At 36.8% G+C, this 27,253-nt stretch overlaps 2 protein-coding genes across 2 annotated transcripts in view; both read left to right on the plus strand.

The window, feature by feature from the left end:
* LOC121313578 (adseverin-like) overlaps positions 1-13,799 on the plus strand; it is a 43,299-nt gene extending 29,500 nt beyond the window's left edge. Inside the window, exons 8-16 of the mRNA XM_041246264.1 lie at positions 2,316-2,531; positions 6,489-6,610; positions 8,471-8,561; positions 10,355-10,525; positions 10,934-11,108; positions 11,729-11,850; positions 12,041-12,118; positions 12,689-12,749; positions 13,152-13,799. Of these exons, the coding sequence (XP_041102198.1) occupies positions 2,316-2,531; positions 6,489-6,610; positions 8,471-8,561; positions 10,355-10,525; positions 10,934-11,108; positions 11,729-11,850; positions 12,041-12,118; positions 12,689-12,749; positions 13,152-13,324 (1,209 nt within the window). The 3' untranslated portion in view covers positions 13,325-13,799. The remainder of the gene's footprint in view (positions 1-2,315; positions 2,532-6,488; positions 6,611-8,470; positions 8,562-10,354; positions 10,526-10,933; positions 11,109-11,728; positions 11,851-12,040; positions 12,119-12,688; positions 12,750-13,151) is intronic.
* Positions 13,800-22,142: 8,343 nt separating this feature from the next.
* Positions 22,143-26,490, plus strand: LOC121313583 (ADP-ribosylation factor-like protein 4A). The gene is made up of 2 exons (XM_041246269.1): positions 22,143-22,445; positions 23,367-26,490. The coding sequence occupies exon 2, from the start codon at positions 23,479-23,481 to the stop codon at positions 24,079-24,081; it is 603 nt and encodes a 200-aa protein (XP_041102203.1). The 5' UTR covers positions 22,143-22,445; positions 23,367-23,478; the 3' UTR covers positions 24,082-26,490.
* Positions 26,491-27,253: the final 763 nt, after the last annotated feature.

A 27,253-nucleotide genomic window follows, 5' to 3' on the forward strand; every position in this document is an offset into this window, starting at 1 on the left:
TCCATTCCTCCGCCCTTGCCCCCCAAGCAGGCCTCCTTCCTGTCCACCCTCGCCTCGTGAGTAGGCCTCCCTCCTCAACTCCACCCTCGCCTCCAGAGCAGGCCTCCCTCCTCGCCTCCTTGCATGGTTCCCTCCTCTCCACCCTCTCCTCTGAGCAGACCTCCCTCCTCTCCACCCTCCCCTCCGAGCAGGCCTCCCTCCTCTCCACCCTCTCCTCTCTTCTATTTCCAACTCCTATTTTCTTATTCGGCTGTGCACTTCAAAGAAAGACCAACTCCGGTGCGGTCAATTCATTCAGCTTTCAAGGACCAAGTCTGCTCTCTCCCCTTTTCAGCAATGTCAAGGTATCTCTCCTGCAGGAAACCCTGCCCCCCCTTCCCGGACCCTCTATTCATCAATTCTTCCAAACCCATCATCACTTGTCTCTGGTTCTCAACCCACCTCTCCACCCTCCTCTCCAGGACAGGCCTCCCTCCTCAGCTATTTACCCCATTCCTTCCATATCAGTGCAGCCACCTCTGCTGCAAGGGCCAGCATCAATCAGAGCCTGATCAAGACCATGGGGCATGGTTCTGTTCTGCAGTGGATTCTTATGTTCATTCATCTCCCTCTGACATAGTTGCTGCCCATTCCAAAATTGCTAGTATGCCTGAAGTGGGGGCTACCTGTCTGCCGGAGGCACTAGAGGTTTTCCCCTAATTAGCTTCAAGGGGTTTTTTCCTCTCCAATGAGCAGCAGATATACACATAGTCATATTCTACTAAATTTACTAACCATTCTCCCATTTGTCCCGTTTGTCTTTCTAGTCTTTTGTTTATGTTATGCGCTGGCATGTGCTCTTTTGTTTGTCTCAAGGTGTGGGTGATTTGGTGGAGTGCCGGGGGTCCATCCTTTGGGGGGCAAGTGATCTCACTTCCCCGACCTCAGGGCATGGCTTCAGCTAACCCTTGACCTTCAGGGGGGTTCTCACCGTGTGAGTCATTGTGGACCCCCAACCACACTCTGTTCTTTCTCAGCTCCTGCGCTTATCTTGCCTCACTCAAGGCGTTCTATATTCTGTCTCAGTTCGGGACGTGGCTACTCATGCTCGAGTCCCATACTAACCTCTATGCCTTGTTCTTATCTTAGGTCCCAGGCAGCGTGAAGTCTCAGCCAATTGGGGGTCTAACGAGCGCTCCTTTACAGAAGTCTCAGATGCTGGGTACCTCTCCCTCTCTATCTCCTTTCGTGTCCCAGTCTTCCGGGACCATCTTCCTCTGAGGGGCGGCTCCACGAGTCATAACCCTCATATATGTTTTCGGTTGCTAGGTTCGTCGGCCCTGAGCGTGTCTGCATCGCCGCCCTCAGTCAGTGACCACGTTTGTATCCCGTTTCCGGTTGCTAGGTCTTCGGCCCTGAGCTTGTGTCGGCATCGCCGCCCTCAGTCAGTGACCACTTTCTGTATCCTGTCTTCGGTTGCTGGGTCCTTCACCCCTGGGCTCGTGTCGGCATCGCCGCCCTCAGTCAGTGACCACTTTCTGTATCCTGTCTTCGGTTGCTGGGTCCTTCACCCCTGGGCTCGTGTCGGCATCGCCGCCCTCAGTCAGTGACCACTTTCTGTCCTAGCTTCTATGTCTAGCTTCGCTGGTCTGCTACTAGAGTGGGCCTCGCCTGCTCTTCTATCCTAGGTCCGGTCCTTTCTAGCCGGCACTTTGTCCTAGTAACCGCTCCCTTCTGCTTCGCCTGCCCTATCTCTATCTCACGCCTAGTGTTTAAATATATATAATATATATATATATATATATATCTATATATAATATATAATATATATATATATACACACACCACCCCTCGCTATACTGCGGATAAGATATATAGCGCGGGGCCCATATTATCGTACTGTTATATAGGTGTGTGTAATGTGTTATTGTGTTTCGTTTAAATTAATTACTTATGAACGACTTGGCCAAAAATATTTTAGCTAACATGGTGAAATTCATTGGAGACTGAAGTTGATGAGAGGCAATTACCCTCCGCAGTACAAATCAAAATGGTGTGCTGCTTTTTATATGAAAAATGAAAAAAAGCGGGTTGCATAGAGGACTTATATTGGACCCTGACGCCCCCAATAAAATGAGGGAGTGGTTGTGTGGTATTTGTTAGCCAATTTGTTTTTCTGTATATATATAAAATTTGTTCTAGGCAATTCTGTGCTGTCTATTCCTTCCGTAACAAGTGCTTAGTTAACAGGGACTTACTAATCAAAATGTACACCATCGATAATAAGATATCACAGCAATGAGGCTGGTCTAATAATGTACTGTGTTTAACTCTAGGTCCAAGTTCTTCCGGAAGGTGGTGAGACTCCAATCTTCAAACAGTTTTTCAAGGACTGGAAAGAGAAGAATCAGAGTGAAGGCTTTGGGAAGGTGTTTGTCACAGAAAGGATTGCAAATATTGAACAGGTGCAATTTGATGCCTCCAAGCTCCACCAATCCCGTCACATGGCAGCACAATACAATATGGTAGACGACGGCACAGGAAAAACAGAGGTACTAAAGTTTTCTTTCACAATGTCAGCAGCCAGTTATTCCAAAACATTTCTACGTTGAAGCTCAGCATTGTGAGGGACCAGGAGAAACGTTAATTTTAAAAGATATGTCTTCTTATCAACAATATTAGCACAAATTAAGTCCTAGTACCAAGTACAAAGAATAATTTCAGACATTTGTCCAATCTGGCTTATTTCACCAAACTACAGGGAAATCTGATAGAATTTAAAGGCCTGATTTACCTTTGGCACTTGTAGCATCTAGTGCAGTAGTGGTTAACTGAAATGAATGAAAGGGCTGCATTTGCAGCCTAAAACAGCCTTGAGGGTCATCAGAGCCAACAACACATCCAAATGCCAGAAACCGCAAATTAAAATACATAGGCAAAGAAATCATCAAAATTGCATTCACTGCCTAAAATATGAGCAATGTTACAATTTCAATTGAATAACAAATATGAATAGAACTGCCAGGCAGTTTTACAGCTTCCAAGCTCAGTACCACTTGAAAATATTGGTAAGCTGTGTAAGTGTCAGCAACAGATCAGTTTTATGAAGCCGTTTCAAATCAAAATACAGCATTAGTTCATTATCTCACAATGCTTTATAATTTTAAACACCACAATAACCATGACCCTATCTATACCCTGTAAGGAGTTAGAAGCTAATTTTACATTTAACCTTAAGGAGAGGTCAGAGGTCATGATCAAGGTCATTTTTGAATAGAGCATAGATGGGTTCTTATATGTGTTCTATAGTAACCATTAACTTATATACACTCTAAGGAGTTATAAGCTAGTTTTACAATTGACCGAAGATTTTGAAAAGTTTTTAAAGAAATGCGTCATCTGGCCATATTGGTTTATGCACAAACATCATTTTTGAAAAAGTCAATTGTATCGACACAGGGATGATGCTTGTCAACTTTGGATTCAATCAAATAAACAATTTTTCAACTGAAGCGGTTGGCAGTCATCTTGTTTTACAAAAGAACAAATTTTTTCCCTATTTGAATTTCATTGTCCCTAGGATGATGCTACCAAGTTAAACGGTTTTCAAACAGAAGCAGTTTCATCTTTGGAGCGCATTTCAGTGAGCTGGCAGCCATTTTGATATTAACATTTATCATTGCAACTGCAAGCGTGTTTAATTGTTGATGACATATGCGATGTTTCAGATCATTCGGTTCACCGGTTCCCAAGAAGATGATTTTGAAAAAGTTTTTAAAGAATTGCGTCATGTGGCCATCTTGGTTTTTGCACAAATACCATTTTTTGTGAGTATTTAATACATACGGACAGAAAGGTACATGAATGCGCAGCCCCATGTGTGTTATATGAGTAACAAAAACCGCAAAATGATTGCTGCAGGGCTTTTAATGTGTCAAAATGGTTTGCAAACAGAAGCAGTTTGATGTTTGGATGCGTTTTGGAGAATTTGGTGCCAGCGGGTTTGGCTACTGATGAAGCATGCAATGTTTCAGATCAATTAGTTCAACAGTTCCCAAGAAAAAGATTTTGAAATGCTTTTCCAAAAAATGCATCAGGCTGCCAACAATAGGCTTTCCAACCCAGCTTGGAAGCCTAATTATTGGTAATACATGTACAGTTTGTACCATTAATGTAACTTTTGGGAGACGATAGTTTCCACCAGCTTTTTAAAGTCAGACGTAAGGCTGGTGCAAGCACATCGTACCTCAGCAAAGAGATTTCCCTCAGTCAGTCTTTTGCTAATTTTTCGCTTATTTATTACGTTGCCCTCATCACTTTCTGAAGCAGCTGACATGCTTGACTCTCATAACAAAAGTATCCATTTTAAAATCTCTTTGCTATCGCTAACTCCTTCTCTTCCCATTTTCATTGCAGTAAAAGTGTTGCATAAATTAAACGTCCATCTCCTAGCAACAGATGTTGCAGCAACCCATCACACGGTAGTCATTGTCACAGTGAGACTTGACTATTAAAACATGTAGTTTTAAAGATAACAAATAAAGATTACATTATTGCGTCTTTGTTGAAGAACTTTAGAGTTTGAGTTGAGTGCGATGAGATGTTTTGAAGAAAGAGCAAGTCTAGGGAGAGTCCAGAGAGATTCCAGTGTCCAGAGAGAAGAGCAGAGACTAGCTGAGAGAGTGAAAATCCTTGTTTTGAGTTTAAATAACTTGATGTATAGGCGTTCTCTTGTACTGTAAACAGGTCCTTGTCGGTCCTTCCATTGGTTCACAGTATTTGATAAACAGTTGCGTGTCACAAAAACAGGGTGTGTTAGAAATGGAATGTATCCACCTAATTTGTTATCAAAAGATTTTACATTTATCATTTAAACCTCCTATTCAATATAACTTCTGTTACATTCATTGGAGAAGCATACACATTTCAGTTGCATTCTTTATACAAAATTATAATTACAAGCATATGAAACACATCATAATACAAACAAAGGATAATATTTAAAAATAGTTATTAGTTTATAATATTCATTTAAAACACAACAAACACCAGATTTATTGGGAAACTTACTTAAAATAAGTATTAAACTTGTGTACACAAGTTATGTAATTAAAAATTATTCTTAAAGCATTGTAACTAACTTTTAACACAATAATGGAACAACTGCACTGTATTTCGCAAGTTTTATGACACCTTAAGAGAGACAATCATATAACATTGTGGAAGGGGAGCTTCAAAGAGTTAATACAGTTTGTGGCCTCTGTCTTATCTAATCAGCTTTGAAGAAACAATTGATTCCCCACAGCATGACACACAGACAAGAGTCTGAATTAAATATCTGGAAAATGCTTATATTAAAATAAATTTAACCATGAATTTCCTTGAGAGAAGGACACTTGTTTATATATTATATATTAATAATCTGACCACACTTGCACTAATTGATAAGAAAACAGAATATCGTAGCGTCATTTTTCCACCAAAGAAGTTAAGACAACATATGGTCCACAACATTTTTTTGTGTTAATGTGTGTGATTATTTAAAAATGATAATGCAGCAGCGATGCCCTTGTAGTTCTGTTTTTATAATTTATGGTTACCGCCATTCATAATACGAGGACAACAGTTGTCAAAATCTTATAATATATATATATATATATATATATATATATATATTATATATATATATATATATAATACATTTACATTTTTTTCCACAGTGGTTTGGTATAGTAAAGTTACACCCTCTGAATCCCAGAGCTAAAAAGAGACCTCCCCCCATGGTTCTTTTGTTCAACTCTGCTGCATAAATTATAATGGGACTAGGGCAGAAACACATGAATTGGAGCATTTTCTTCCACTGAAAGGTTACAATGTTTGCCTTCAACAGCTTGATTTTCTGTACGGATCTGTTCCACAGCTCTACAGAGTACGCGGCTCTGTATTCAAATACACTGTTTTTTATTGTATAAGCTTGGAGTAGTATAAAGCTTGGCAGTGGTGAAGGCCTTCATTGCACCCCCAATGGGCTGCATGCATCCCACCACTGATACAGTATGTTTGTTGATTACAACTTTCTATATTTACTTTATATTGTGAGTGGTACAGTATCAATTTTTCTATGCCTTTTACTATATACATAATACGGCACATTTTACACAACAAAATACTTTCCACTCATCTGTTAACGTTGCATGGATGTTTTTGACAAACAGGAGTAAAACCACAACCGCAACCATGCAGCAGTAGTGGCACTAAAATAAAGTATTCATACAGTACATACTGTATACAATTTCACATACTGTAAGCTGATTTTTGGCATATCCTTAGTAAGCTTATCTAATCAAGCGCAGTGTATTTAATCTTTCATTTGCCCAGGAGCTGTACAAACACTATAACAGAATTGTCTTTATGCGACTTTGGGTGCTACTCTTATACTCCCACACTGTTTCTCATGGAACAGTAGCCAATAGTGATATAATTGAATATCTTTATATTTCTATGTACAGATATGGCGTGTTGAAAGCAATGGTAGGACCCCTGTTGACCCAAATACATATGGCCAGTTCTATGGAGGGGATTGCTACATCATCCTGTATACTTATAAAAATGGCCAGATCATCTACACCTGGTAGGTTGACCTTTTTTTAAGCTCTTGTTTTTAATGTAGTGTACTGCATGTGATTTAAAAGGCAGCATTATTCACTAAAACAGTGCATTTTTAAAAGGGTCCAGTTTCCAAGCTTATCTGTGTCACTATAATATTGTAATGAACTGCTCCTTTGATATTGAAACAATACTCTGAGAGATCAGATGGAATTCCAAATTTGCTGCTTTTAATTACTGCACAAAATAAAATAACAGCGAATCCCTGTTTGGGCCAGTCAAATCAATTAATAAAAATCCCCCCCCCCCACTACTCTTCCTCTCACTTTCCTCTTCTCTTTCTTTTCTCCAACACTCTCACTCGCTCTCGTTCTCTGTTCTTCTGACTCACTCTGGGCTCTTACTGCTTAACAGATAGCCATTCACTCCACTTAAGTCTAAACGCGCCCCACTCGAGGCTCTTCCCTCCCCCTCCCACACACTTATAGCCTCGGGGGAGGGGGAGGGGAAAGAGCCTTGAGTGGGGCGCGTTTAGACTTAACTAGAGTGAATGGCTATCTGTGATGCCCCCGCCCCCCCTACGCACACACACACACACTAATGGCATGCCCTGTACCCTTACAATACACATAAGACAAGCACAATGTCCAGGACGATGCCATCGCCAGTGTCATTAAAATATCTAAATAGCTTGGAGCAGCTACTATAATTTGAACATTTGGTACTATTACCAAGTAACAAAAATGCTGCCAGAGGCACAATGGAAAAATGTTGCTGTTGCAAATGTGTTTAATAAGTTTATTTTGTTTTCCCAAAAGATAAACCATTAATTTTTAAATGTAGTTTTTGTAAAATTAAGTTAATAATAGACATGATATTTAAAAAAGAAACCTGGCTAAAACAAGATTGGAATAAGATTCCCATTGCATAGCAGTTTGCTCCATTCTTGGTTTTACTATGAGTCTAATAAGACATGCCTGAGTTTTATACCTAAACACTGCTAAATCAAGTTCATAGTAAATCCTGGAATAGGTTAAATTACTATGTAATATGAGTTATTTATATCCCTGTAAAAGGTTATGTACTGTACAAGTATCAATCAGAACAACAACAATTGTGTGTTTTTTGTTTTTTTTTAACAGGAAGAATATCACGCATAAAATCTCTCAACCACGGTTAAAATAAGTGTTGAAGTACTTCTCTAACAGTGTAGCAAAAAGCAAACAAATCTATATGAAGCAAAAGTAAAATTACCGGTACTTCTAAAGCATATCGAAGTGTCATTTGCAGCTTGTCAAGTTATTTACTATGCTATATCGTAATATTTCTTCACCATGCTTTCATTATGCTTCACTAAAGGTTGCTTTGTATTTACCATGTGTAAAAAGGGTCATGTTGATCTTCAACAGGGCTATGGCTTGCACATAATGTTTTACAAAAAAAATGCAAAACAAGCACTGTTAAAACAGAAGGTAGTCTCGTGTTACTTAACCCTCTCTCTGAGAAATTATCCAAAAGAATATTAAAAATGCACTACATTTTATTTACAAAAGACAAAACCACAAAACAAACTCTGTGGTGTACCACAGTAAACTTGTAAAAGTGGAACATGGCTAGTAATGTAAGTTTTACATGAACAATGCAAAACCTGTATTAGTGTTGTCTGGGTTACTGAAGAACCATCTCATGTTGGGCATTTGTTGTGATGTACTAATTTTACATTCTGTAGATGTAAAACTTTGATGACCATGTACAGTATCACAGTCACCCTATAGGTATATCATTTCCTGAAGATGTACTTTTTTGGTAATGATGTCCAATTTCAGAGATGAATGTATTCAAAGTCTGTTTCTGTGTTAACTCTGAGCATACATCCATTCTGCAGGCAAGGTTCCAGTGCAACTAGAGATGAACTCACTGCGTCAGCATTCATGACAGTTCAGCTTGATCGGTCTCTTGGTGGCCATGCAGTTCAGGTATGATTCTGTGATATGATTTGTGCACCTGTACACACTCAGGGTGGCACAGTCGTTCTGCCTGAGGAGTGAAGTAGAGTGCAGAGGGACAGTTACAAACTTGCGAGCTGATCCAGAGGACAGGCAGATGAGAAAGTAGCGTAGGTATATCACACTGTATTGTGAGTCAATGTGTATAATATGTAACAACAGCTAATAAAATAAATATTATTATTATTATTATTATTATTATTATTATTATTATTATTATTATTATTATATAATAATATAATAATAAATAATAATAATAATAATAATAATAATAATAATAATAATCAAATAATAATAATAATAATAATAATATGTAGAATGACTTTCATTAGTGTTTCAGCACTCGACAGGAGTGTATAATACGTTCTTTCACAATGACTTTGATTTTATTACAAAGCCCAGACTAAATTGTCAGCTGTATTGTATTGATTTCAATGTGCCGCATAAACTGCAGGTCTGGCGGTTGCAGAAGAGGGTGCTTATAACTTATTCATTTTTTACGATTCTGCAACTGAAACACTGTAAGGGTATTTAATTCAAATATTTTGTAACAATTAAGAACGGATATGCACAATATATTCACATACATGGAGATATTTAAATTTGAATTGCAAAAGCCATTCAAAAACCGGCTATGGCGGTGCTAGTGTTAAACTTGGGGTCTATTTTGGTAAACAAAACAATACTGAAAAATAAGTCGAATGTGTGGAAATATGTTTCAAATTGATTTCTGACATTGACAACCTTTTATTTTAGAGCAGATGAAAAGCAAATTAATACCATTATATAAATACATACAATCATAGACTGTCATCTGTTAAACTGCTGTGTGAACTGCAAGATAAGCATTGCACAACATTTTCTTAGGAAATAGTGCATCTTTTATATGTACAGTATAATATTCCATTTGAACAGATTATCTACATTGTAATGAGTTTGAAGCAGAATGTTTACCAGTTCTAAAACATATTAATTTCTACTGCAAATAATTGTAAATCAGAAGATGCACATTCTCAGCTCCTTTGTGAAATGAACACTCTGGTTAATAAAGTTGTTATACTGCCACCTACAGCATGTGTATACTAATATCACTCCCTGGTAATTATAGACATCATTATGCATTGCTTTATAATAGTTGCCACCAATATGCAGGTATCTAGAATGGATTAAATTGCAACTGTAACACGTGAACAATGACTATAGCACAGAATAGAATACATCAACTGCAGAAAGCATTAGTCAAAAGTCCTAGTTTTAACCATACAGTAGGCTGGAAGCAGACTGTATTTCAGTGTGACCATGTATTTCATATATATTATATATATTATATATATATAATATATATATATATATATATATATATATATATATATATATATATATATATATATATATATATAAACACTGTATATCCTTTAATATTTTAAAAACATGGTAGTTGACATCTGTTTTTCTAAAATTATATTCATATTTTTCCTCCATAATTATGTAGTGTGAATATGGATTACTTTTGATGCAATGTAATTTACAAAACTCATTCTTTGTTATATGTTAATGTGACAGCTTAAAATGACTTTTCTTATATCGTACTGCACCACATCTAATTTATGCTAATAGTGATTAAACCTCATCGACATTGTTTTGTTATGATCCTAAGGATTTCCTGGGTTTATATTAACGATTCAGAAATAGCATGTGCTTGGAATCCACGGCTTCAACTAAAAAGTTAATTGGATTGCTTTCTGTTGATTTTGTTTTTAAAGGTCAGAGTGTCACAAGGCAAGGAGCCACCACACTTGCTAAGTTTGTTCCAAGAAAAACCTCTCATTGTTTACAAAAATGGAACCTCAAGAAAAGGGGGACAGGCCCCTTCACCCCCCACGCGCCTTTTTCAAGTGCGAAGAAACCTAGAAACCATCACTCGAATTTCAGAGGTAAAGACGGAGTAGTAAAAGGCGTTTTTATTCACTTTGTTTACTTCTCTTCATTCTCCTAATTAAACGCCACTGGAACATTTCATGAAGAACAATTGCATACCTGAGGCATGTAGCCTTGGAGTTAAATTGAATCACATAAACAGCTTGTTTCCAAAATGAAGTAATTCAATAATAGTGCTAAAAGATCTGTGAAGCTGGGCACCTATATTTAATATGTATTTAAAGCATGTTTAACGACATCACTATGTCATTCAGTTACAAGACCTGAACTTAAACATGCAAGTTTAGCCAAAACATACAACAACAGCAGGCAGAGTTGTTTCTGGTTTCATCAACCCTAACGGTCCAAACTGGGCTTTTTTATTCACTGTTTAGTAAAAGGCTTGCGTGTTTTGTTGTTGCTAGGTTGATTTGGATGCAAAGTCTCTGAACTCAAATGATGCCTATGTTCTAAAACTAAAAAACATTGGATATATCTGGGTAGGCAAGGGGGCAAGTGGAGAGGAGGAGAAAGGAGCAAACTACTTGACTGAAGTACTGCACTTCAAAGCAAACAGGATTGTGGAAGGAGAAGAACCAGGTCTGTTGAAATGTATTTAAGCATAGCATCTATTACTATATTGATATTTATTGAGCTTATTTCTAGCAGCAAAATGTTATTTTATGGTCTTCATTCATCTCTTCATTTCCTTGTAAAGGATGCCTTTCTTTTTAACTGCTTTGTGAAGTCCACAATTATCAACTATGGCATAGCTCAATGCATCACATCAATAAATTACCAGTCTGTACAAGGCTGTAATATGCTCTTAATTATATTGTAATTCTTGATATGTATTTTTTGTATACAACTGTAAGGGTGTCTGCTAAGAAATTAATAATAATAATATCCTGTATAACAAAACGGCTGCATTCACAAAAGAATGCTCCCATGCCATCTTAAAAAATAAATCACCTTTTCCTATAGTAAATCAAAGTAACATGGCACATTTATAAGATGATTTAAGCGTGGGGGATAAGAATGAACATTTAACACAAGTTGGTGTGTATCTCCCATTACCTATACAATAACACATAAGCTAGTATCTTGGAAAATATTACATATGCTCCAAGGAACTGTACAGACCACCACTGCAGAGCATTACAATGAGCATCAGCACACTAAGAAAGATCAGACCATTATTTTCCCCTCTTTTTTTGCAGCTGAGTTTTGGGATGCCCTGGGTGGAAAGAAAGATTACCAAACTTCAGTTCTGCTAGAAAGCAAAACTATGGAGCATCCCCCACGACTGTATGCCTGCTCCAATAAGACTGGCAGATTTATTGTGAGTAATGCTGGCGCTAGACCTGTGTACCAATCCTGATTCACCGCTCCAGGGCTTTTCTATTTACAGGAACACTTGTCTCTAAGATGTTGTTTTTGTTATTTTGCATAAAAGAAACATGTTTTTAATTCTGCAATAATGCCATATATGTTAATTGCTTATGTCCAACATGTTTTCATTTTTTGTACAGATTGAAGAGGTACCCGGAGAATTCACACAGGATGATTTAGCTGAAGATGATGTTATGTTGTTGGATGTCTGGGATCAGGTACAATTTATAAATCACGTCTGAGAAATGACCCCCTTAAGAGTTAATCAAAATTCCAGTACTTCTTATCTTGTTAATGAATACCATATTGATTTATAATAAAATATGTTCTGTGCAGTATGTCTCTTGTTAAACTAGAAATCTTGCACAGTTTGAGCAGCTTTGCTTTGCAGTTCTCTTGCCAAGATTGCACAATGTAATAACGTAGGTCTCTATAATGTTTATGCTCTGACTGGTCAACCACAAAAATTGAGTACAAGTAAAATATTAACATCTCCTAGTCTGCAGTGTTTTCAAATTGATGTGGTCATGTGAACTGCTATGTGATCGGCTAGACCTACCTGTATACAGTAAAGGAGGTAAGTGTTATGTGCAACTATTCTGCATCAATTCTGAAAAAGCAGTAGGATGTCATAGACTTCACAAGGTGCCATGGTAGTGGGAGCCAATGCAACATGCAAGCAAATGACATGCTACAGTGGCAAGCAATTACAAAACCCTTAAAGTGATCCTGCCATCTATTAAAGCTGATCTTCTTTTTGTAATGAAAGCACTTTTATATTTCTGAAGGTCTTCATTTGGATTGGCAAAGACGCAAATGAAGTTGAGAAAACAGAATCTATAAAATCAGGTATGAAAAGTCACATTTTTTTTTTTTTACTTCAACATTTATTACCACTTTTAGTTTTTCAATGAAAAAAATAAAAATAAATAACCACAATTCTAAACCAATCATTTAAAAACATAATGTCTTTCAATACATAATGGACACAGATTAGTAAAATAAAAACTAATGTAGAACAGTATATTACAAACGGTGGTTGTATTTTGGGTTTGTAATTGAATTACATTTCATATGAGATAAAAAAAAAAATGATGTATTTAATTGGCATTAGAATTCCATTCAACTGGGAATTACCGAAGTGTTAAGTGTCATTTCTTAATGTGATTTGAAGACTGCTGATGGCAAATGTGATCTTAATTAGTCCAGCAGAAGTTTGTATGCAATGATTGTCCTTATTCATTATTCCAGCAAAGCGCTACATACAGACCGATCCAACCAAGAGAGACGAGGGAACCCCAGTCGTCATTGTGAAACAAGCACATGAACCACCTACCTTTACTGGCTGGTTCCTGGCTTGGGACACTTCCAAATGGGATACCGACCCCATTGCTAGAGCCATGACTTCTCTAAGAGTGGCCTAGAATACTGTTAGGTGGTACTGCTGTAGGCTGCGGAAATAAACATGCTGTGTGTACGCTTTTTAGAATTGAATGTCTTCTTTAGGTAAAGATAAAAATGCAATAAATATAAATCATTAAATATTATGTGAACTGTGCAGAGGTAAGAAAAAATATACATATGAATTACAGGGTTGTAACTATGTGAGCAGGTCTCTGTACAGGATTTAATGCAGGCTCTATTTTTTATTTTTTTATTTTATTTAGTTTATCTTAAAAGCAATAAGAAATACTAGATACTGATCTTTAATATAAAACAAAATACAATATGTGTGTGCATAAAACAAAATCATGTAACAAGCGTTATATAATGCTTCCTTTGCCAACAAGCAAGTAGATTTTATTTATTTATTTTGTTTTCACTCTGCTTTTAACTGCTGATTTTGAAGGTAATGTGACAAAAAGCACATCTGACAATAAAAGTAAATGCATTACTTAATGGTTAGTATTGTCTTATATTATAGTATAGTTGTAACTCAAAGAAATGAAAGCAGTTATTTACAAACCGCTGACCAAGATCATGCAAAAGTCTCTTGAGACACGGGTTGTACCGACAGACTGGAGATTTGCAAGTATAATACCGATCACCAAAAGGGAGACAAAATCGAACTAGATAACTACAGACCAATAAGCCTGACTTCTATTACATGTAATCTTATGGAAACTATGATAAGATCCAAAATGGAAAATTACCTATATGGCAATAGTTATGCTGGGAGACAGGTTTTAGGAAAGGGACGTCGTGTCTAACTAACCACCTTGATTTTTTTGAGGATGCAACATCGACAATGACAAAGCATGTGACATGGTTTATTTATATTTCTAGAAAGCTTCTGACAAAGTCCTGCATAAAAGATTAATTGTCCAACTCAACACAGTAGGGATTCAAGGAAATGCATGGACATGGATTAGGGAGTGGTTAACATGTAGAAAACAGAAAGTACTGATTAGAGGAGAAACTTCAAAATGGAGCTGCTATGGAGTACGAGGTTCTCTGCTCTTCCTAATCTACATTAATTGAGTTGGATTCTGGTATAGTAAGCAAACTTGTTAAATTTATAGACAACACAAAAATAGGAGTGGCAAACACTGTTGCAGCAGCAAAGGTCATTAAAAAATGATCTAGACAGCATTCAGAACAGCAGACACAAGGCAAATTACATTTAATATAGAAATACTGCAAGCTGGCTATAACGTGTGCATTATAAATACCATAAGGAGACACTGAAATTTAAGAAGGAATCTATGAAAAAGATCTAGGAGTTTATGTTGACACAGAAAGTTCTTCATCTAGACAATGTGCTCGGACATATAGTGAAAAGTGTTGAATTTAAATCAAGGGAAGCAATGTTAAAACTCTACAATGCATTAGTAAGAATATTTAGATATCTAGAATATTGTGTTTAGTTGTTGTCACCTCGCTACAAAATGGATCTTGCTGTTCTAGAAAGAGTGCAAAGAAAAGGGACCAGAATTATTCCTGGTTTAAAAGGCATATCATATGCAGACAGGCTAAAATAATTTAATCTCTTCAGTCTTGAACATAGAAGACTATGCGATGATCTGATTCAAGTATTCAAAATTCTAAAAGGTGTTGACAACATTGACTCAAGAAACTTTTTCGACCAGAAAAAAGAAACAAGGACCAGGGGTCACAAATGGAGATTAGATAAAGGGGCATTCAGAACAGAAAATAGGAGGCATTTTTTTACACAGAGAATTGTGGGAGTCTGGAACCAACTCCCCAGTAACGTTATTGAAGCTGACACCCTGGGATCCTTCAAGAAGCTGCTTGATGAGATTCTGGAATCAATAAGCTACAAACAACCAAACGAGCAAGATGGGCCGAATGGCCTCATCTCGTTTGTAAACTTTCTTATGTTCTTATGTTCTAAATATCAGCCACCAGTATTGGTTCCATCACACTGCATGAAAATTAGGTAACTAAAAGGCAACTATAGTGCATCCCATCTCCAACAGATGGCACTGCAACCACACCTACATTAATACAATAGGCTGCTGCCCTACTTGCTTATTTTTCCAGATAATGCTGATCTTTAGAATGACAGCATTGGCAATTGCACACTTAATTAACCTGGTTTCTCTCTGGAACCTGTTTCTTTGGTTTCCCCTTATGATCATATGGTTGGAAGGCACTCGTACTGTATGTGCAATATTTCACTGTTCACTGAAAAGCAGAAATTTAGACATCCTTTGACAGTATTAATATTTGAGGACTAGAATGAATATGCTAATGTTCTCTTTCGTTAATGATTGTATATCTCAGTTTCTTCATTACTTATTGTATTGTGTTACTGTGTGAATAATGGAGTTGTAACAGGGATATTTGTGCTGACTGTCGTGCGCATGCTTGGTACTGCAGGACGAGAGTGGCACCCCTGTAAGATCCCCTGCCAGTCATGGTGATGACATGGAGAGGTGGGGAAGAGGGTGTGTGGACTTTCCCTCTCTCTGAGTGGCTGAGAGGTGGGCTTTGGGGGATTGCTTGGCCCATAAGCACTGCGCTTGGTTGTGCATTCGGGTGGCAGTTGCAGAGGAGAGGGCACATAATCAAAGACTGCAGCAGAGAAGATTGATGCTATTAAAATTATATTGATGCTATTTTTTGTATGAAGACATTTTTATGTGTTTTTAAGTTATATTTTGGACTGTTTTTTAGGAAGCGTGATTGACTCAGGTGACCAATGAGGTTTACAATGTTCATTAATAACATGTATTTGCAATCAGTACAGTCTACTACATCATGATTGTTCTTCTGCGATCATGGGAAGCACCCATTTAAGAGTAAGTTATCATAAGAACATAAGAACATAAGAAAGTTTACAAACAAGAGGAGGCCATTCGGCCCATCTTGCTCGTTTGGTTGTTAGTAGCTTATTGATCCCAAAATCTCATCAAGCAGCTTCTTACAGGATCCCACGGTGTTATTAATCATCAATCAAATTTATTTTGTATAGCGCCTTTCATGCCAAGGCATCCCAAAGCGCTTTACATTACAAATAAATATACTATACAATAATATAGTATAATATACAACAAAATATCAAAAACAAATGGAAAAAATAAATAAATAAAATACTTTAACATAATTCTAAAATAGGCCCTCCCAATCTACAAAAAGGCCTCTGCATAAAGATGTGTTTTAAGCTTTGATTTAAATGCATTTATTGAGTCAGTTTTACAGATTTCAATTGGAAGATTGTTCCATAATACAGGTGCATAATGACTAAAGGCTCTTCCACCACAAGAGCTGCGTTTTATCATTGTAGTCACCAGGAGCCCAGCATCAGCAGATCTCAACTGGCATCCAGGGACAGAAGGTAAAAGCATATCATTAACGTAAGCAAGGCCATTTCCAGAGACAGCCTTAAATGTCATTAATAACATTTTAAAAATAACTGTACTTCACCGGAAGCCAATGCAAGCGGGCAAGAACAGGTGTAATATGTTCAAATGTTTTTGTACCTCTCAGAATTCGTGCAGCTGTATTCTGAACCTGCTGTAAGCGATTGATAAGTTTACAAGGTAGACCAGCCGATAGGGAGTTACAGTAGTCCAGACGGGGTGAAACAAACTGACGTAGAAATTAAAATTTCTACGTCAGATTCTTCAAGATACAAACAGACTTGAGATATATTCTGCAAGTGATAATAAGTTGAAATGTGATGCTGAAAACTAAGAGTAGAATGAAATAAGACTTTTCACAGCTTGTGATGAGCTAATGGAGGGGGGGGGGGGGCTGGCTGCCAAAGGTGATTGGTTGTGAGCCAATTAAAAGACATCAGTGAGTCTTTGGGACAGTTATCGATGCAGTCAGTAGATGCATTCAACTTTTATATGATTCTTTAGAAGCACGTAGTAAGTAGTCCACATAGGCTGGTGATGATTGCTTAACTTATGTTTGTATTTAATAATTGACTTCTAAAAAAAAAAAAAAAACTTCATCAATAAAAATTATGAATTTATAGGGTATTTCTAAACAATGCACTAGTAATAAAAAAGGTAACTACACAGCACACTGACATGTGAGTTATCATTGGCCTGACTGGAAACATTTTGTGTGTGTGTGTGCGTGTGTTTATTTCTCAAATTTATGAACAAATTGCACTGAAGTTTAAATCTTCAGTCTGGGGTGTTGTCAGATACATTCAATTCATGCACACATCAAAGGCTGTTCTTTTTCAATAATGCATTTGCTGAAGCTGTCAACTTGTGGCTAACTCCATTTTATTGGATCAAGTAAATAGTGCAGAAATCCTTAGTTGTTTGCAGAAAAAGTCATAGGTGAGAATCCAATAAATATTGAATAGAGGGGGCTTGGAAGTAAGGTACACATTGTAAACCTGGTCTTGGTTCATTTTTGCATTCTATGGTTTGTAATATTGACAAACAAAACAAAGGTGCTGCCTGCTAGTATGGATTCAAATGGAATCAATAACATGTGTACACACTTACATTATTATTATTATTATTATTATTATTGTTATTATAATTATTTGTATAAAATTACATTTATTATATTTCAGAAGAAAAAAAAACAAGCACATTTAGTATTATTCAACTGTATATTCAAATTATTTTACTGAATATATACTGAATAATACTGAATATTCTGAAACAGAAAACAGATAACACCAGCAGATAAAAAACAATGCTTAAAAACTGAAGTAAGCCAAATGATCACTAGATGGAGTAAGTGCTACTAAAACATTTAATTAGGATTACAGCTAGCAACTAGAGCTGTAAATCGGTAAGCAAGCTCATGGTTTTGATTGGTGTCTGAATTATTTACAAGCCATGCTTTGCATATGTTCAGTGTTTTTTATAGGTGTAAGTGACCTATAAGTGCACACAAAGATGACCCAATCTAAGACTCACTACTGCCTCAAAGTAATCTGTTATGCGGATTAAGAAACATATGTGTTTTGTAAGATTAGTGAACATCAAAAACATATTGAGCATCCATCTGAAAAGCCAGATGGAAAAGTAACACCCATTTAATTGTTATTTTATTAAAAGGACAACAATCCTTAATGAGTCCTGCAGTACGGCAGTATATGTCATATGAACTAAATTGTGTTTTCAATTTCTATATATGTATTTGCTAATGCCACTATACTTAAAAAAAAAAAAAAAAAAAAAAAAAAAAAATATGTAAATATCACGCTATTCAGGCTACATTTGACCTGCTTTTATACCTGCCTGTTTAATCACAGGCAGGTGTCCCTCATTTCATTAAAGCCAAGTACTTCCAATACTGGCTCGATTTCTAACCCCAAGGCATTTTGGAGAATGTAGTGCTGTTACCTATTTCTCCAGGACTACATTTTCATTATTTCCTGACCCTACTTTGCCAGAATATATAACTGATAACAACTGAAAAAACACCCAGAATGACCTATTTATTTATTTATCTTTGTAACCCTAACCCTGGGTTTCCGCAGTATATTTTGTAATAATGTCAATCATTCACTACTTTTTCTACAAATAGAAAAAATCTTTCAGAAGGAGGGCAGTGTGAAAAGATATTGCTACTGACCATTCAGCATCTATTATGTGGACCTACATAATAGAATGCACTCATTCAGTGACTTGTGACTGGAGTGTGCTGAAAAAAAAACTTTTATAGTGTTGTAAGACTATTTGTGTTATTGTTTACGACTAATGAATTCAGGACCATTTTAAAGTTAGGTTAACCTTTATAATTTACAAAATTGGTAATTTGCATAAAAAATATTAAAAATATTAAAACAGCGTCAGCATTAAGATTAATAAAATAATAATTATAATAAATAAATACTTTCTGTTAAAAGGCTAAGAAGTGAATTGGTTAAACTCACCTGTTAACTTTAAACTTGCTGTACAGTACTGCTTTGCAGTAGCGTAGTGTTTGCCTTCTAATTGATTGTATAAAGTTATTGAAAGGTTATATTCAAGCTTTATTGACAAACCAGGAAGAGAGCTGGGTTGAGCAGTTGGAAACACTTTACAATGTGTGAGCTGCAGTAACACTGTAAGATTGGACTACATCTGCATCCAGCTGAATTATTGATATGAGTTATTTCATTGCCATATCCAAACCCAAACAGTACAGTGTGCAGATACAAATTATTTCTCACAATTCACAGCTTCAAAATACATTCAGAGTTCTGCTGAATCATAATGTGGACATTGTCACCTCAACATAGTATGTTAAAGTTTTTATATGTATTCATAAAACATACATGCAATGTATTATTGAAACTGACAATGTATGCATGGATGTAGAACTGTTTATTTCTAAACAGACAGCAACAGGCAACAGGCAATAGGCAATAGCTCTTCCAATAGCGATACCCACTCTAGCTCTCTAGACTGCAGGAACCAGCCACTCCCCTCACTCCTGCAGCCCCTACCACCTGTGATGGTGACATAACAAATCCAGGAACAACATTCAATAATGCATGAAGAACACTCAATATAACAACAGCAAAAACCCATAACAATACCACAATAATTAACAGTAATTTAACAGACAATAGACATGTTCCCCAAAATCCTGCAGTCCCAGTGTCTTTTGTGCCTCTATATACAAATTAGCTATTGGCTGCAGCACCGGTTCACGCCAACAGGCGGAAGCAGAGATTAATACCATCCGTGCTCATTACAATGCCCCTACCTCAGGTCCAAATGTCCCGTCGGCCTTCTGTCCTGTGTCCGCAACAAAGTCACTGAGACCTTGGGGCAGGCGACGTGAACGCTGGTGTGCTGAGGTGAAGGCTGTGTCCGTTGGAGGCTGGCTCCACCTGGGGACCCAGTGTCTGTGGCAGATGAAAGAGAGCCCATCCTTTCTGCAGTCACAAGTTCCCCACCAGGCTCAGTATTGCCCAGGACAGGCCGATAGGGGTCCAGCCGGTCCTGATGCAAAGTAACCTCCCACCCCCTAGTGCTGGGAAGTCCAAATGGCGAGTGGTCCGGTTGAACAACACCACTCCATCGACAGAGTGACGGCTTGGTGGAGCTTGTTGTCCTGGTTTTCCGTATACCCATTCGTTGACAGACGTCTCCGAACACCTGCGCCTCAAAGTTGCACACCCTGGTCACTTATGTAGCTCCTCGGGCACCCCAAACCAGCTGAATATGTCATCCAGAATTACCTCTGCACAGGTGGCGGTGCTCTGGTCTGGCCCCTCCCATCTTGCACTGTTGGAGCGGAGCATGGGAGCGGCTCAGCTGGCCTCTCAAAATGGTCTCCCCGAGTCTGTCCATGTGTGGTACTGCACACTTGTAGCTACCAGTGCTTTCAACCCCGGGCAGAGGTGAAACAGCTGCAGTGGTGGAACTTACCCACTCGGGACAGGGCATCCACATTGCTATACAAACAGTGGTACAACGTTTTATTTTTATTATCATTTTACAGTAGTAGCTAAAGACATTAGGTGACTCTCAAATCATTGTCATACATGGGCTTTATAAAAATAGCCAGGGGTAAGAATGCAGTTTAACTCTTTATTTTAGAGCGTCCATCCTAATACATCTCACACAATTTGATAAATGCTTACAACCACGAATTAAGTTTGATACATTTCACCTGCTTAAACCAATGAATATTAACTACTAAATAAGCACCACATCCCTGTGAATGTCAAAAGCAGAAATATGTAGCAACTTTTTAAAAAACATGTTCACACAGATAATCAGGAATAAACTAAAATAAAACAGGGTGGTGTCTCCCTTTCATCTTGGTAAATTTATCAGCAGCAGCCTGTGTTTGTAAGTCTGATGTTTTTGCTTGTCGGATTAGCTCGCAATAACCAAAAGGTAGCTCAATTGCTCATCCCCAGTTGCTGTACGCATATATGTTTTGACCCTTTTCATGCATGAAAAGAACCTTTCATTTGCCGAACTAACATCTGCATACGGCAAAAATCTGTTAGAAAAAGAAATCCCTTGATTTTCATGTATTATTGCCTAATAATTTATTTCCATATAAATGCAGATTTAAGCAATGTAACATTTTCAAACAGTAATTATAACAGTACGTTTGAAAAAGAGTGTATTGTAGTGAAAATGCTAAAAGGTACTGGCAATGTCGACCCAAGAGACTTTTTCAACCTGAAAAAAAGAAACAAGGACCAGGGGTCACAAATGGAGATTAAATAAAGGGGCATTCAGAACAAAAAAATAGGAGGCACTTTTTTACACAGAGAATTGTGATTGTCTGGAACCAACTCCCCAATAATGTTGTTGAATTTGACACCCTGGGATCTTTCAAGAAGCTGCTTGATGAGATTCTGGGATCAATAAACTACTAACAACCAAACCAGCAAGATGGGCCAAATTGCCTCATCTCGTTTGTAAACCTTCTTATGTTCTTTATGTAGTGTACCACCTTAATTTAAATATAACTTTCCGATCCACTGTGAAAAATACATTATGGAGCAGCTATGCAGCACAATCCTACACAAGAGCCTACTGAAACTGCTCCCCCTGTCCTATAGCAAGTGATGCCCCTGTTACACGTTGTTAAATAAAATATCTAAATTGTGTTCATATATTTATATACTGTTGAATTATGCCACAATCCTAAAATTCTAGGTCATGCAAAAATGATGCTATAGCTGCACACGTAACTCACTAATAAAACATTTAAAAAATGTAAAAAAAGAAACAGATACATTAAAACGAATTCTGATTATAAAGTACTAATTGTCCAGTCGGTGCCAGTGCGGTTGGAATTTTATAACACGATGAAAACAGGGAGAGGTCTGTTTTACTTGTGGCGACAGGTGGAGTAAATGTGAAGACACATTTGTGTGACAGATAAATCTACGAATCAGACATGGGGAAAACTGCAGCCTCGTCTGAGAAGGCAGCCAATCGACGTTTGCATTTGTTGGGGGTGGGGCTGATCTTGCGGGTGGAAATGACCAGAAACGAGTTTTGTTTTTTTACACAGCGCATTGAAGGGGATCGTAATGGATGTAGCAACGCTGAGTGGACAAGTGGATAATGAATTATTGCAGATATTTTAAGTAATGCTAATAAACTAGGATGTAACCCACTTCATTTTAACAGGGTTAAGGTACGTTTAAACTAGTGCTAGATGTAACCATTGTATGTTACACTGCAATTGGAGTTTATCAGAAACTGCAAAGGGGATGTTTGCATGCTTAGTTTTGGTTTTCCACAGTATACAGTAAAAGTAAAATTATATTTAAAAAAAAAAAAAAAAAAAATGTATGCCCTATTTTACTTCATTGGGTTTTCTATATATTTTTTTCTTCTTCAGTACAATCATGTCGTAGTATATGTATTCCATAAAATGACAATTTGACGTTACGTATTGGAATAACGTAGGTCTATTGCTTTAAAACTATATGACACATGTAATATAGCCATGTATCTGCTCCTTTTGGTTGATACTGTAACATTTCAATTTATATAAAGTAAATTATAAACTAAAGCTATACATTAATAATGCCATGTTTTGGTATGTTCAAAGTTACTGTATGCGTACGAAAACATTCAGTAGCAAATCAAATGTACGTAAATTAACTTATTAAGTTCAGGTTGAATGAATAGTTATTTTCAGTATTTAGGTGGGCAAGGAGGAGTTTTAGATTTTGAGATATGTAACGTAATTAGCATAACAAACCGTGGGTAGTTGGCTGTCTGTGCCCATTTAAAAAAAAAAAAAAAAGAAAAAAGGCGTCAGACATTACAGTATACCTATGTGTATCGTACTGCTGCACAGTCTGAAATATGTGTATGTGACTTGTGTTACTAGGAGTTGTAGTAGTGTGTATTGCAAGTACTGTATTAAGAGCAAATGTACAAGGAAATGTATTTCACATACACCTGTATTACATTTTAAAGTATTTGTTTACAAACCCTAAGGTACAATTTAATTACTGATTTAATTACAAAGTTAGTGAGTTTCTTACACTTTGATGCTTATAAAACTAATTTATGTTTTGATTTTCTTCTCATTGTGCCTGGGTAGGTATTGATGCTTTTACCCACTGAAGATTCTTGAGAATTATTGAACGCACAGAAAAGAGTGTGAAGTTGCTTTTTCTGTTTTAAACTGCTCATGTTTGAACTGAATCTTCAATATGGGGAATGGATTATCAGAACAGAGTCCAATTTTGTCAAGTTTTCCATCTTTTCAGGCTTTTCATATTGCTATTCTGGGCTTGGACTGTGCAGGGAAAACCACAGTTTTGTATCGACTACAGTTCAATGAATTTGTTAACACTGTCCCGACAAAAGGATTTAACACGGAGAAGATCAAAGTAACACTGGGAAGTTCCAGAACAGTGACTTTCCACTTCTGGGATGTGGGCGGCCAAGAGAAGTTAAGACCTCTGTGGAAATCATACACACGATGCACTGATGGCATCATTTTTGTAGTAGACTCTGTGGATGCAGAAAGGATGGAAGAAGTCAAAACAGAATTGCATAAAATAACAAAGATATCTGAAAACCAAGGCGTGCCCATTCTAGTAATCGCGAACAAACAGGACCTAAGGAATTCATTAACTCTTTCAGAGATTGAAAAAATGTTAGCACTACGTGAACTAAGTTCCTCCACCCCTTGGCACCTGCAACCCACATGTGCAATCATAGGGGATGGACTCAGAGAAGGACTGGAGAAACTTTATGAAATGATTATAAAACGGAGAAAGATGTTAAGGCAGCAGAAAAAGAAGAGATGATTCCCAGGAAACAAACTGCAGTTTGCAAGTGAAGCTGTATTTCTGATGGTGTTATTTGCCAAATGTGGATCCAGGGTCACTGTTTTTGTCAGTTGACTGAAGTCATGCCCGCAATTAATGGTTGCAGCTAAAGCTCAGTTCAGTGCTGTGCAAGTTGTATAGATGCATGAAAGCTGTCCAGAAACTGTTAGTTCTACTCATTATCATTAGCTCATAGAACAAATACTGTCAGGAACCATTTTAGAAAATATGAAGGTTATACATGAAAGCATTAAACAATATACCTGTTGAGTGTTTCATTAGATGGAAAGAATGTTATTTTCAAATAAGGCCGAATTGAAAAAGTAAAAGGTGAAGGTATAGTGGTCCTATTTTATGAGGACAAAAAGCTTGACACTTTTTTTTTTGTGTGTGTTGATTCTCTTTCAAATTAATATGCCTTTTGACTTCTCACTGAGCACTGGTATCTACCAGAAGCCCTCGTTATTGATTATTAAAAAGCCTTGCTGCTACCCATTGATCATTAGATCATTTAAATAGATAGTATATTGACACATTTGTGTGTCTGTTGTGAGATTTTTTTTGGAATTGTATGAATCCATAATAAAAACTTTGAATGAGAATCGTATTTTTCTGAAGCTAAAGGTACAGGTATAAGGTAAATCTGAAGGGATAAAACAGCAGACATTTTTTATTTATTTTTTTTTTTATGGTTCTATTTTATTTTTAACAAGGTCAATATTCCTAGCTGCAAATAAAGCGCATACATTCTCCTGATTACTAGGTAACAGACTGGTCTTTTGCAATACAAAGTTGTACTAAACTGGACTTTTGGCCACTGTGGGTGTAAAAAGCTAAAATAGTTCCATGCTGTATCCTTTTCTAACTGAGCTGATCAATAAAAGGGGGTGTAAGTCTTAACCAATTAACATATCAATATACTTATTTTTTAAAAAGCAAAGCAAAAGTACAGCTACTTGGTTTTTGCTTACAAAAATCTATTCCTATTTGACTACCTGACGTTGAGCCATGAAAATTGTGCTTAATGAAGTTTTATTTGTACTTAAACATACTTTACGTGCTAATTGCTTTTCTGTTTATGCTTTCACCCTGTGTATTTCCACTTGCTTCCTTCAGAAATGGATTAGGACGGGTATTGTACTGCTCATTCTCAAGATGGTTTATTTGTACGCCTGTACCCATTCAAAACAGCTGTATTGTAAATATGCTTCCACATAGGATGACAATACGCGAAATAAAGAATACAAGGCAAATGCGTATGTGTACTACAGCAGACAAGAAGTGTAAGCCGCTAAAGTTTAATTTCACTCTTAGGAGGAGCTGCCCGGGTTTACGAAGAGTGCAAACAATGTACAAGATGAGATGTCTTTGTTCAAGTTACTTGGTTTATTCAGTAACCTGTAAATAATAATAAAAAAAGTAAACATACCAGGTTGTACTTTTATGGTCAGTGCAAATGTTGACGTTACTCCATCCATTCACAGAAAGTTAACAGATGTTGTACATTGTACTGCAGTCCACAGAGTTAAAAAAAATAAATAAATAAATAAAACTACTTCCACGCTGTTTTCTTGGTCGTTGCGATGTTCTGCTTAGCATTTAGTATATCTTTATATTCAACATATAGCTAAATTAGGGTTCTAATTTCAATTTTAATAAAGTTAGGCTTCCTTTTTAGTACTTGCTACTTCTATTTGTTTACAAATTTAAAGTTAGCCGGGGCCGTGCTCCCGGAAGCTGTTTCACGACTGCCTAGCAACAGCGGCTGTGTACAGCCATTACAGGGTAACTCAAGCGCGGGATCTGTTAACATTAGCTGAAAGCAAGGCACCAAAATTACAATAATTTCAAACAGAATACGTTTTTCTGTAGAATTTTACTGTTACAAGCATTGCATGATTAATTAGGGTCCTTATGTTTAATACGCCTCATTCACATGAACTCACAGGGTTTAACACTGATTTTGAACACTAGTCAAGCGTCAGCATTAAAAAAAAAACAAAAAAATGTGTTTGCTTCTACTAGCAGCTAACATAAGTCTTTTTTTGTGTGTGTACTTGAATATGTAATGTGCTATTCGATTAGTTTTTTTTTAATTAATTTTTATTATTATTTTCGTGTAATCATGTATGCGACTACACTGACCCATCCCTACTTCCACATTCTACAAAGATATTAACAATGCACTTAGTGCTCTGTTTTCTCCATAGTAACCATTTATATAGAGTATGATCATTTGTATTTAAAGAGCTTGTGTAAGATGTATAAATTAGTTATATGTTGCTACCACCTGCACTAGTGGCATTGAAGTCACTGAATGAGTAATGTTTATATTTATATAAATTAGAAAAAAAAAGTTGAATCTTAATAAACAACTATACAAATAAACTGAACGATATGTCTGTTTTCCTTTGATTATTGAACAATTTACTCTTGGCAAGTAAATACAGTCATGTGCCTTGCTATGTAATATGTATTTCACACACATGCAATTTGGACATTTTCTTGTAATGTTACAAACATGTAACAATCTACATAGGAAGTAGCTATATTTATTGTTTTACATAGTTTCAAAAAATGTAATGTTGGCTCACTGAACTGAGTTCTTCACATCCCTTGGCACCCGCAACACACACATGCAATCATAGGGTATTGTTAAAACTGTGTAATATTTACTGTTTTACCCAATTATCTCACAATCTTCTTTACATGTCTAAGAAGTGTCATTAAATTAAGGTTTATTTTTACTATAAAGTACTATCCATTTTAGCAGTTTTTATTAGCAAGTATTATGTACTGTAAAACTTTAAAACAGGTACATTGTGAAAGGTAGTTAATCTTCAGTTCCATATGGGGTTGGGAGTGTTGGCAGTGGGTGGCTTACTTATGTACTGTAGGTGCTTAGATAGCCATAGTGCACATTATATATTTGTGTCGGGTCTTACTGACAGACATCGAAACCCTTCAGATTGTCTTTATTCAATTGAATGTGTATTTACCTGACACCCGGCAGGGTTAGGACAAGATGCTTATGCATATGGATGTACTGTCTGTCAGCCTTTTTATAGGTTAGGATTGTGCAGAAGGAGGTTCAGAAACCAGTGGTTTGCTTTGAATTGAGTGATACTTGTACTGTATCGTATTATAGACT

Source organism: Polyodon spathula, chromosome 3 (genome assembly GCF_017654505.1).
Source record: "Polyodon spathula isolate WHYD16114869_AA chromosome 3, ASM1765450v1, whole genome shotgun sequence".
Classification (NCBI taxonomy): Eukaryota; Metazoa; Chordata; class Actinopteri; order Acipenseriformes; family Polyodontidae; genus Polyodon; species Polyodon spathula.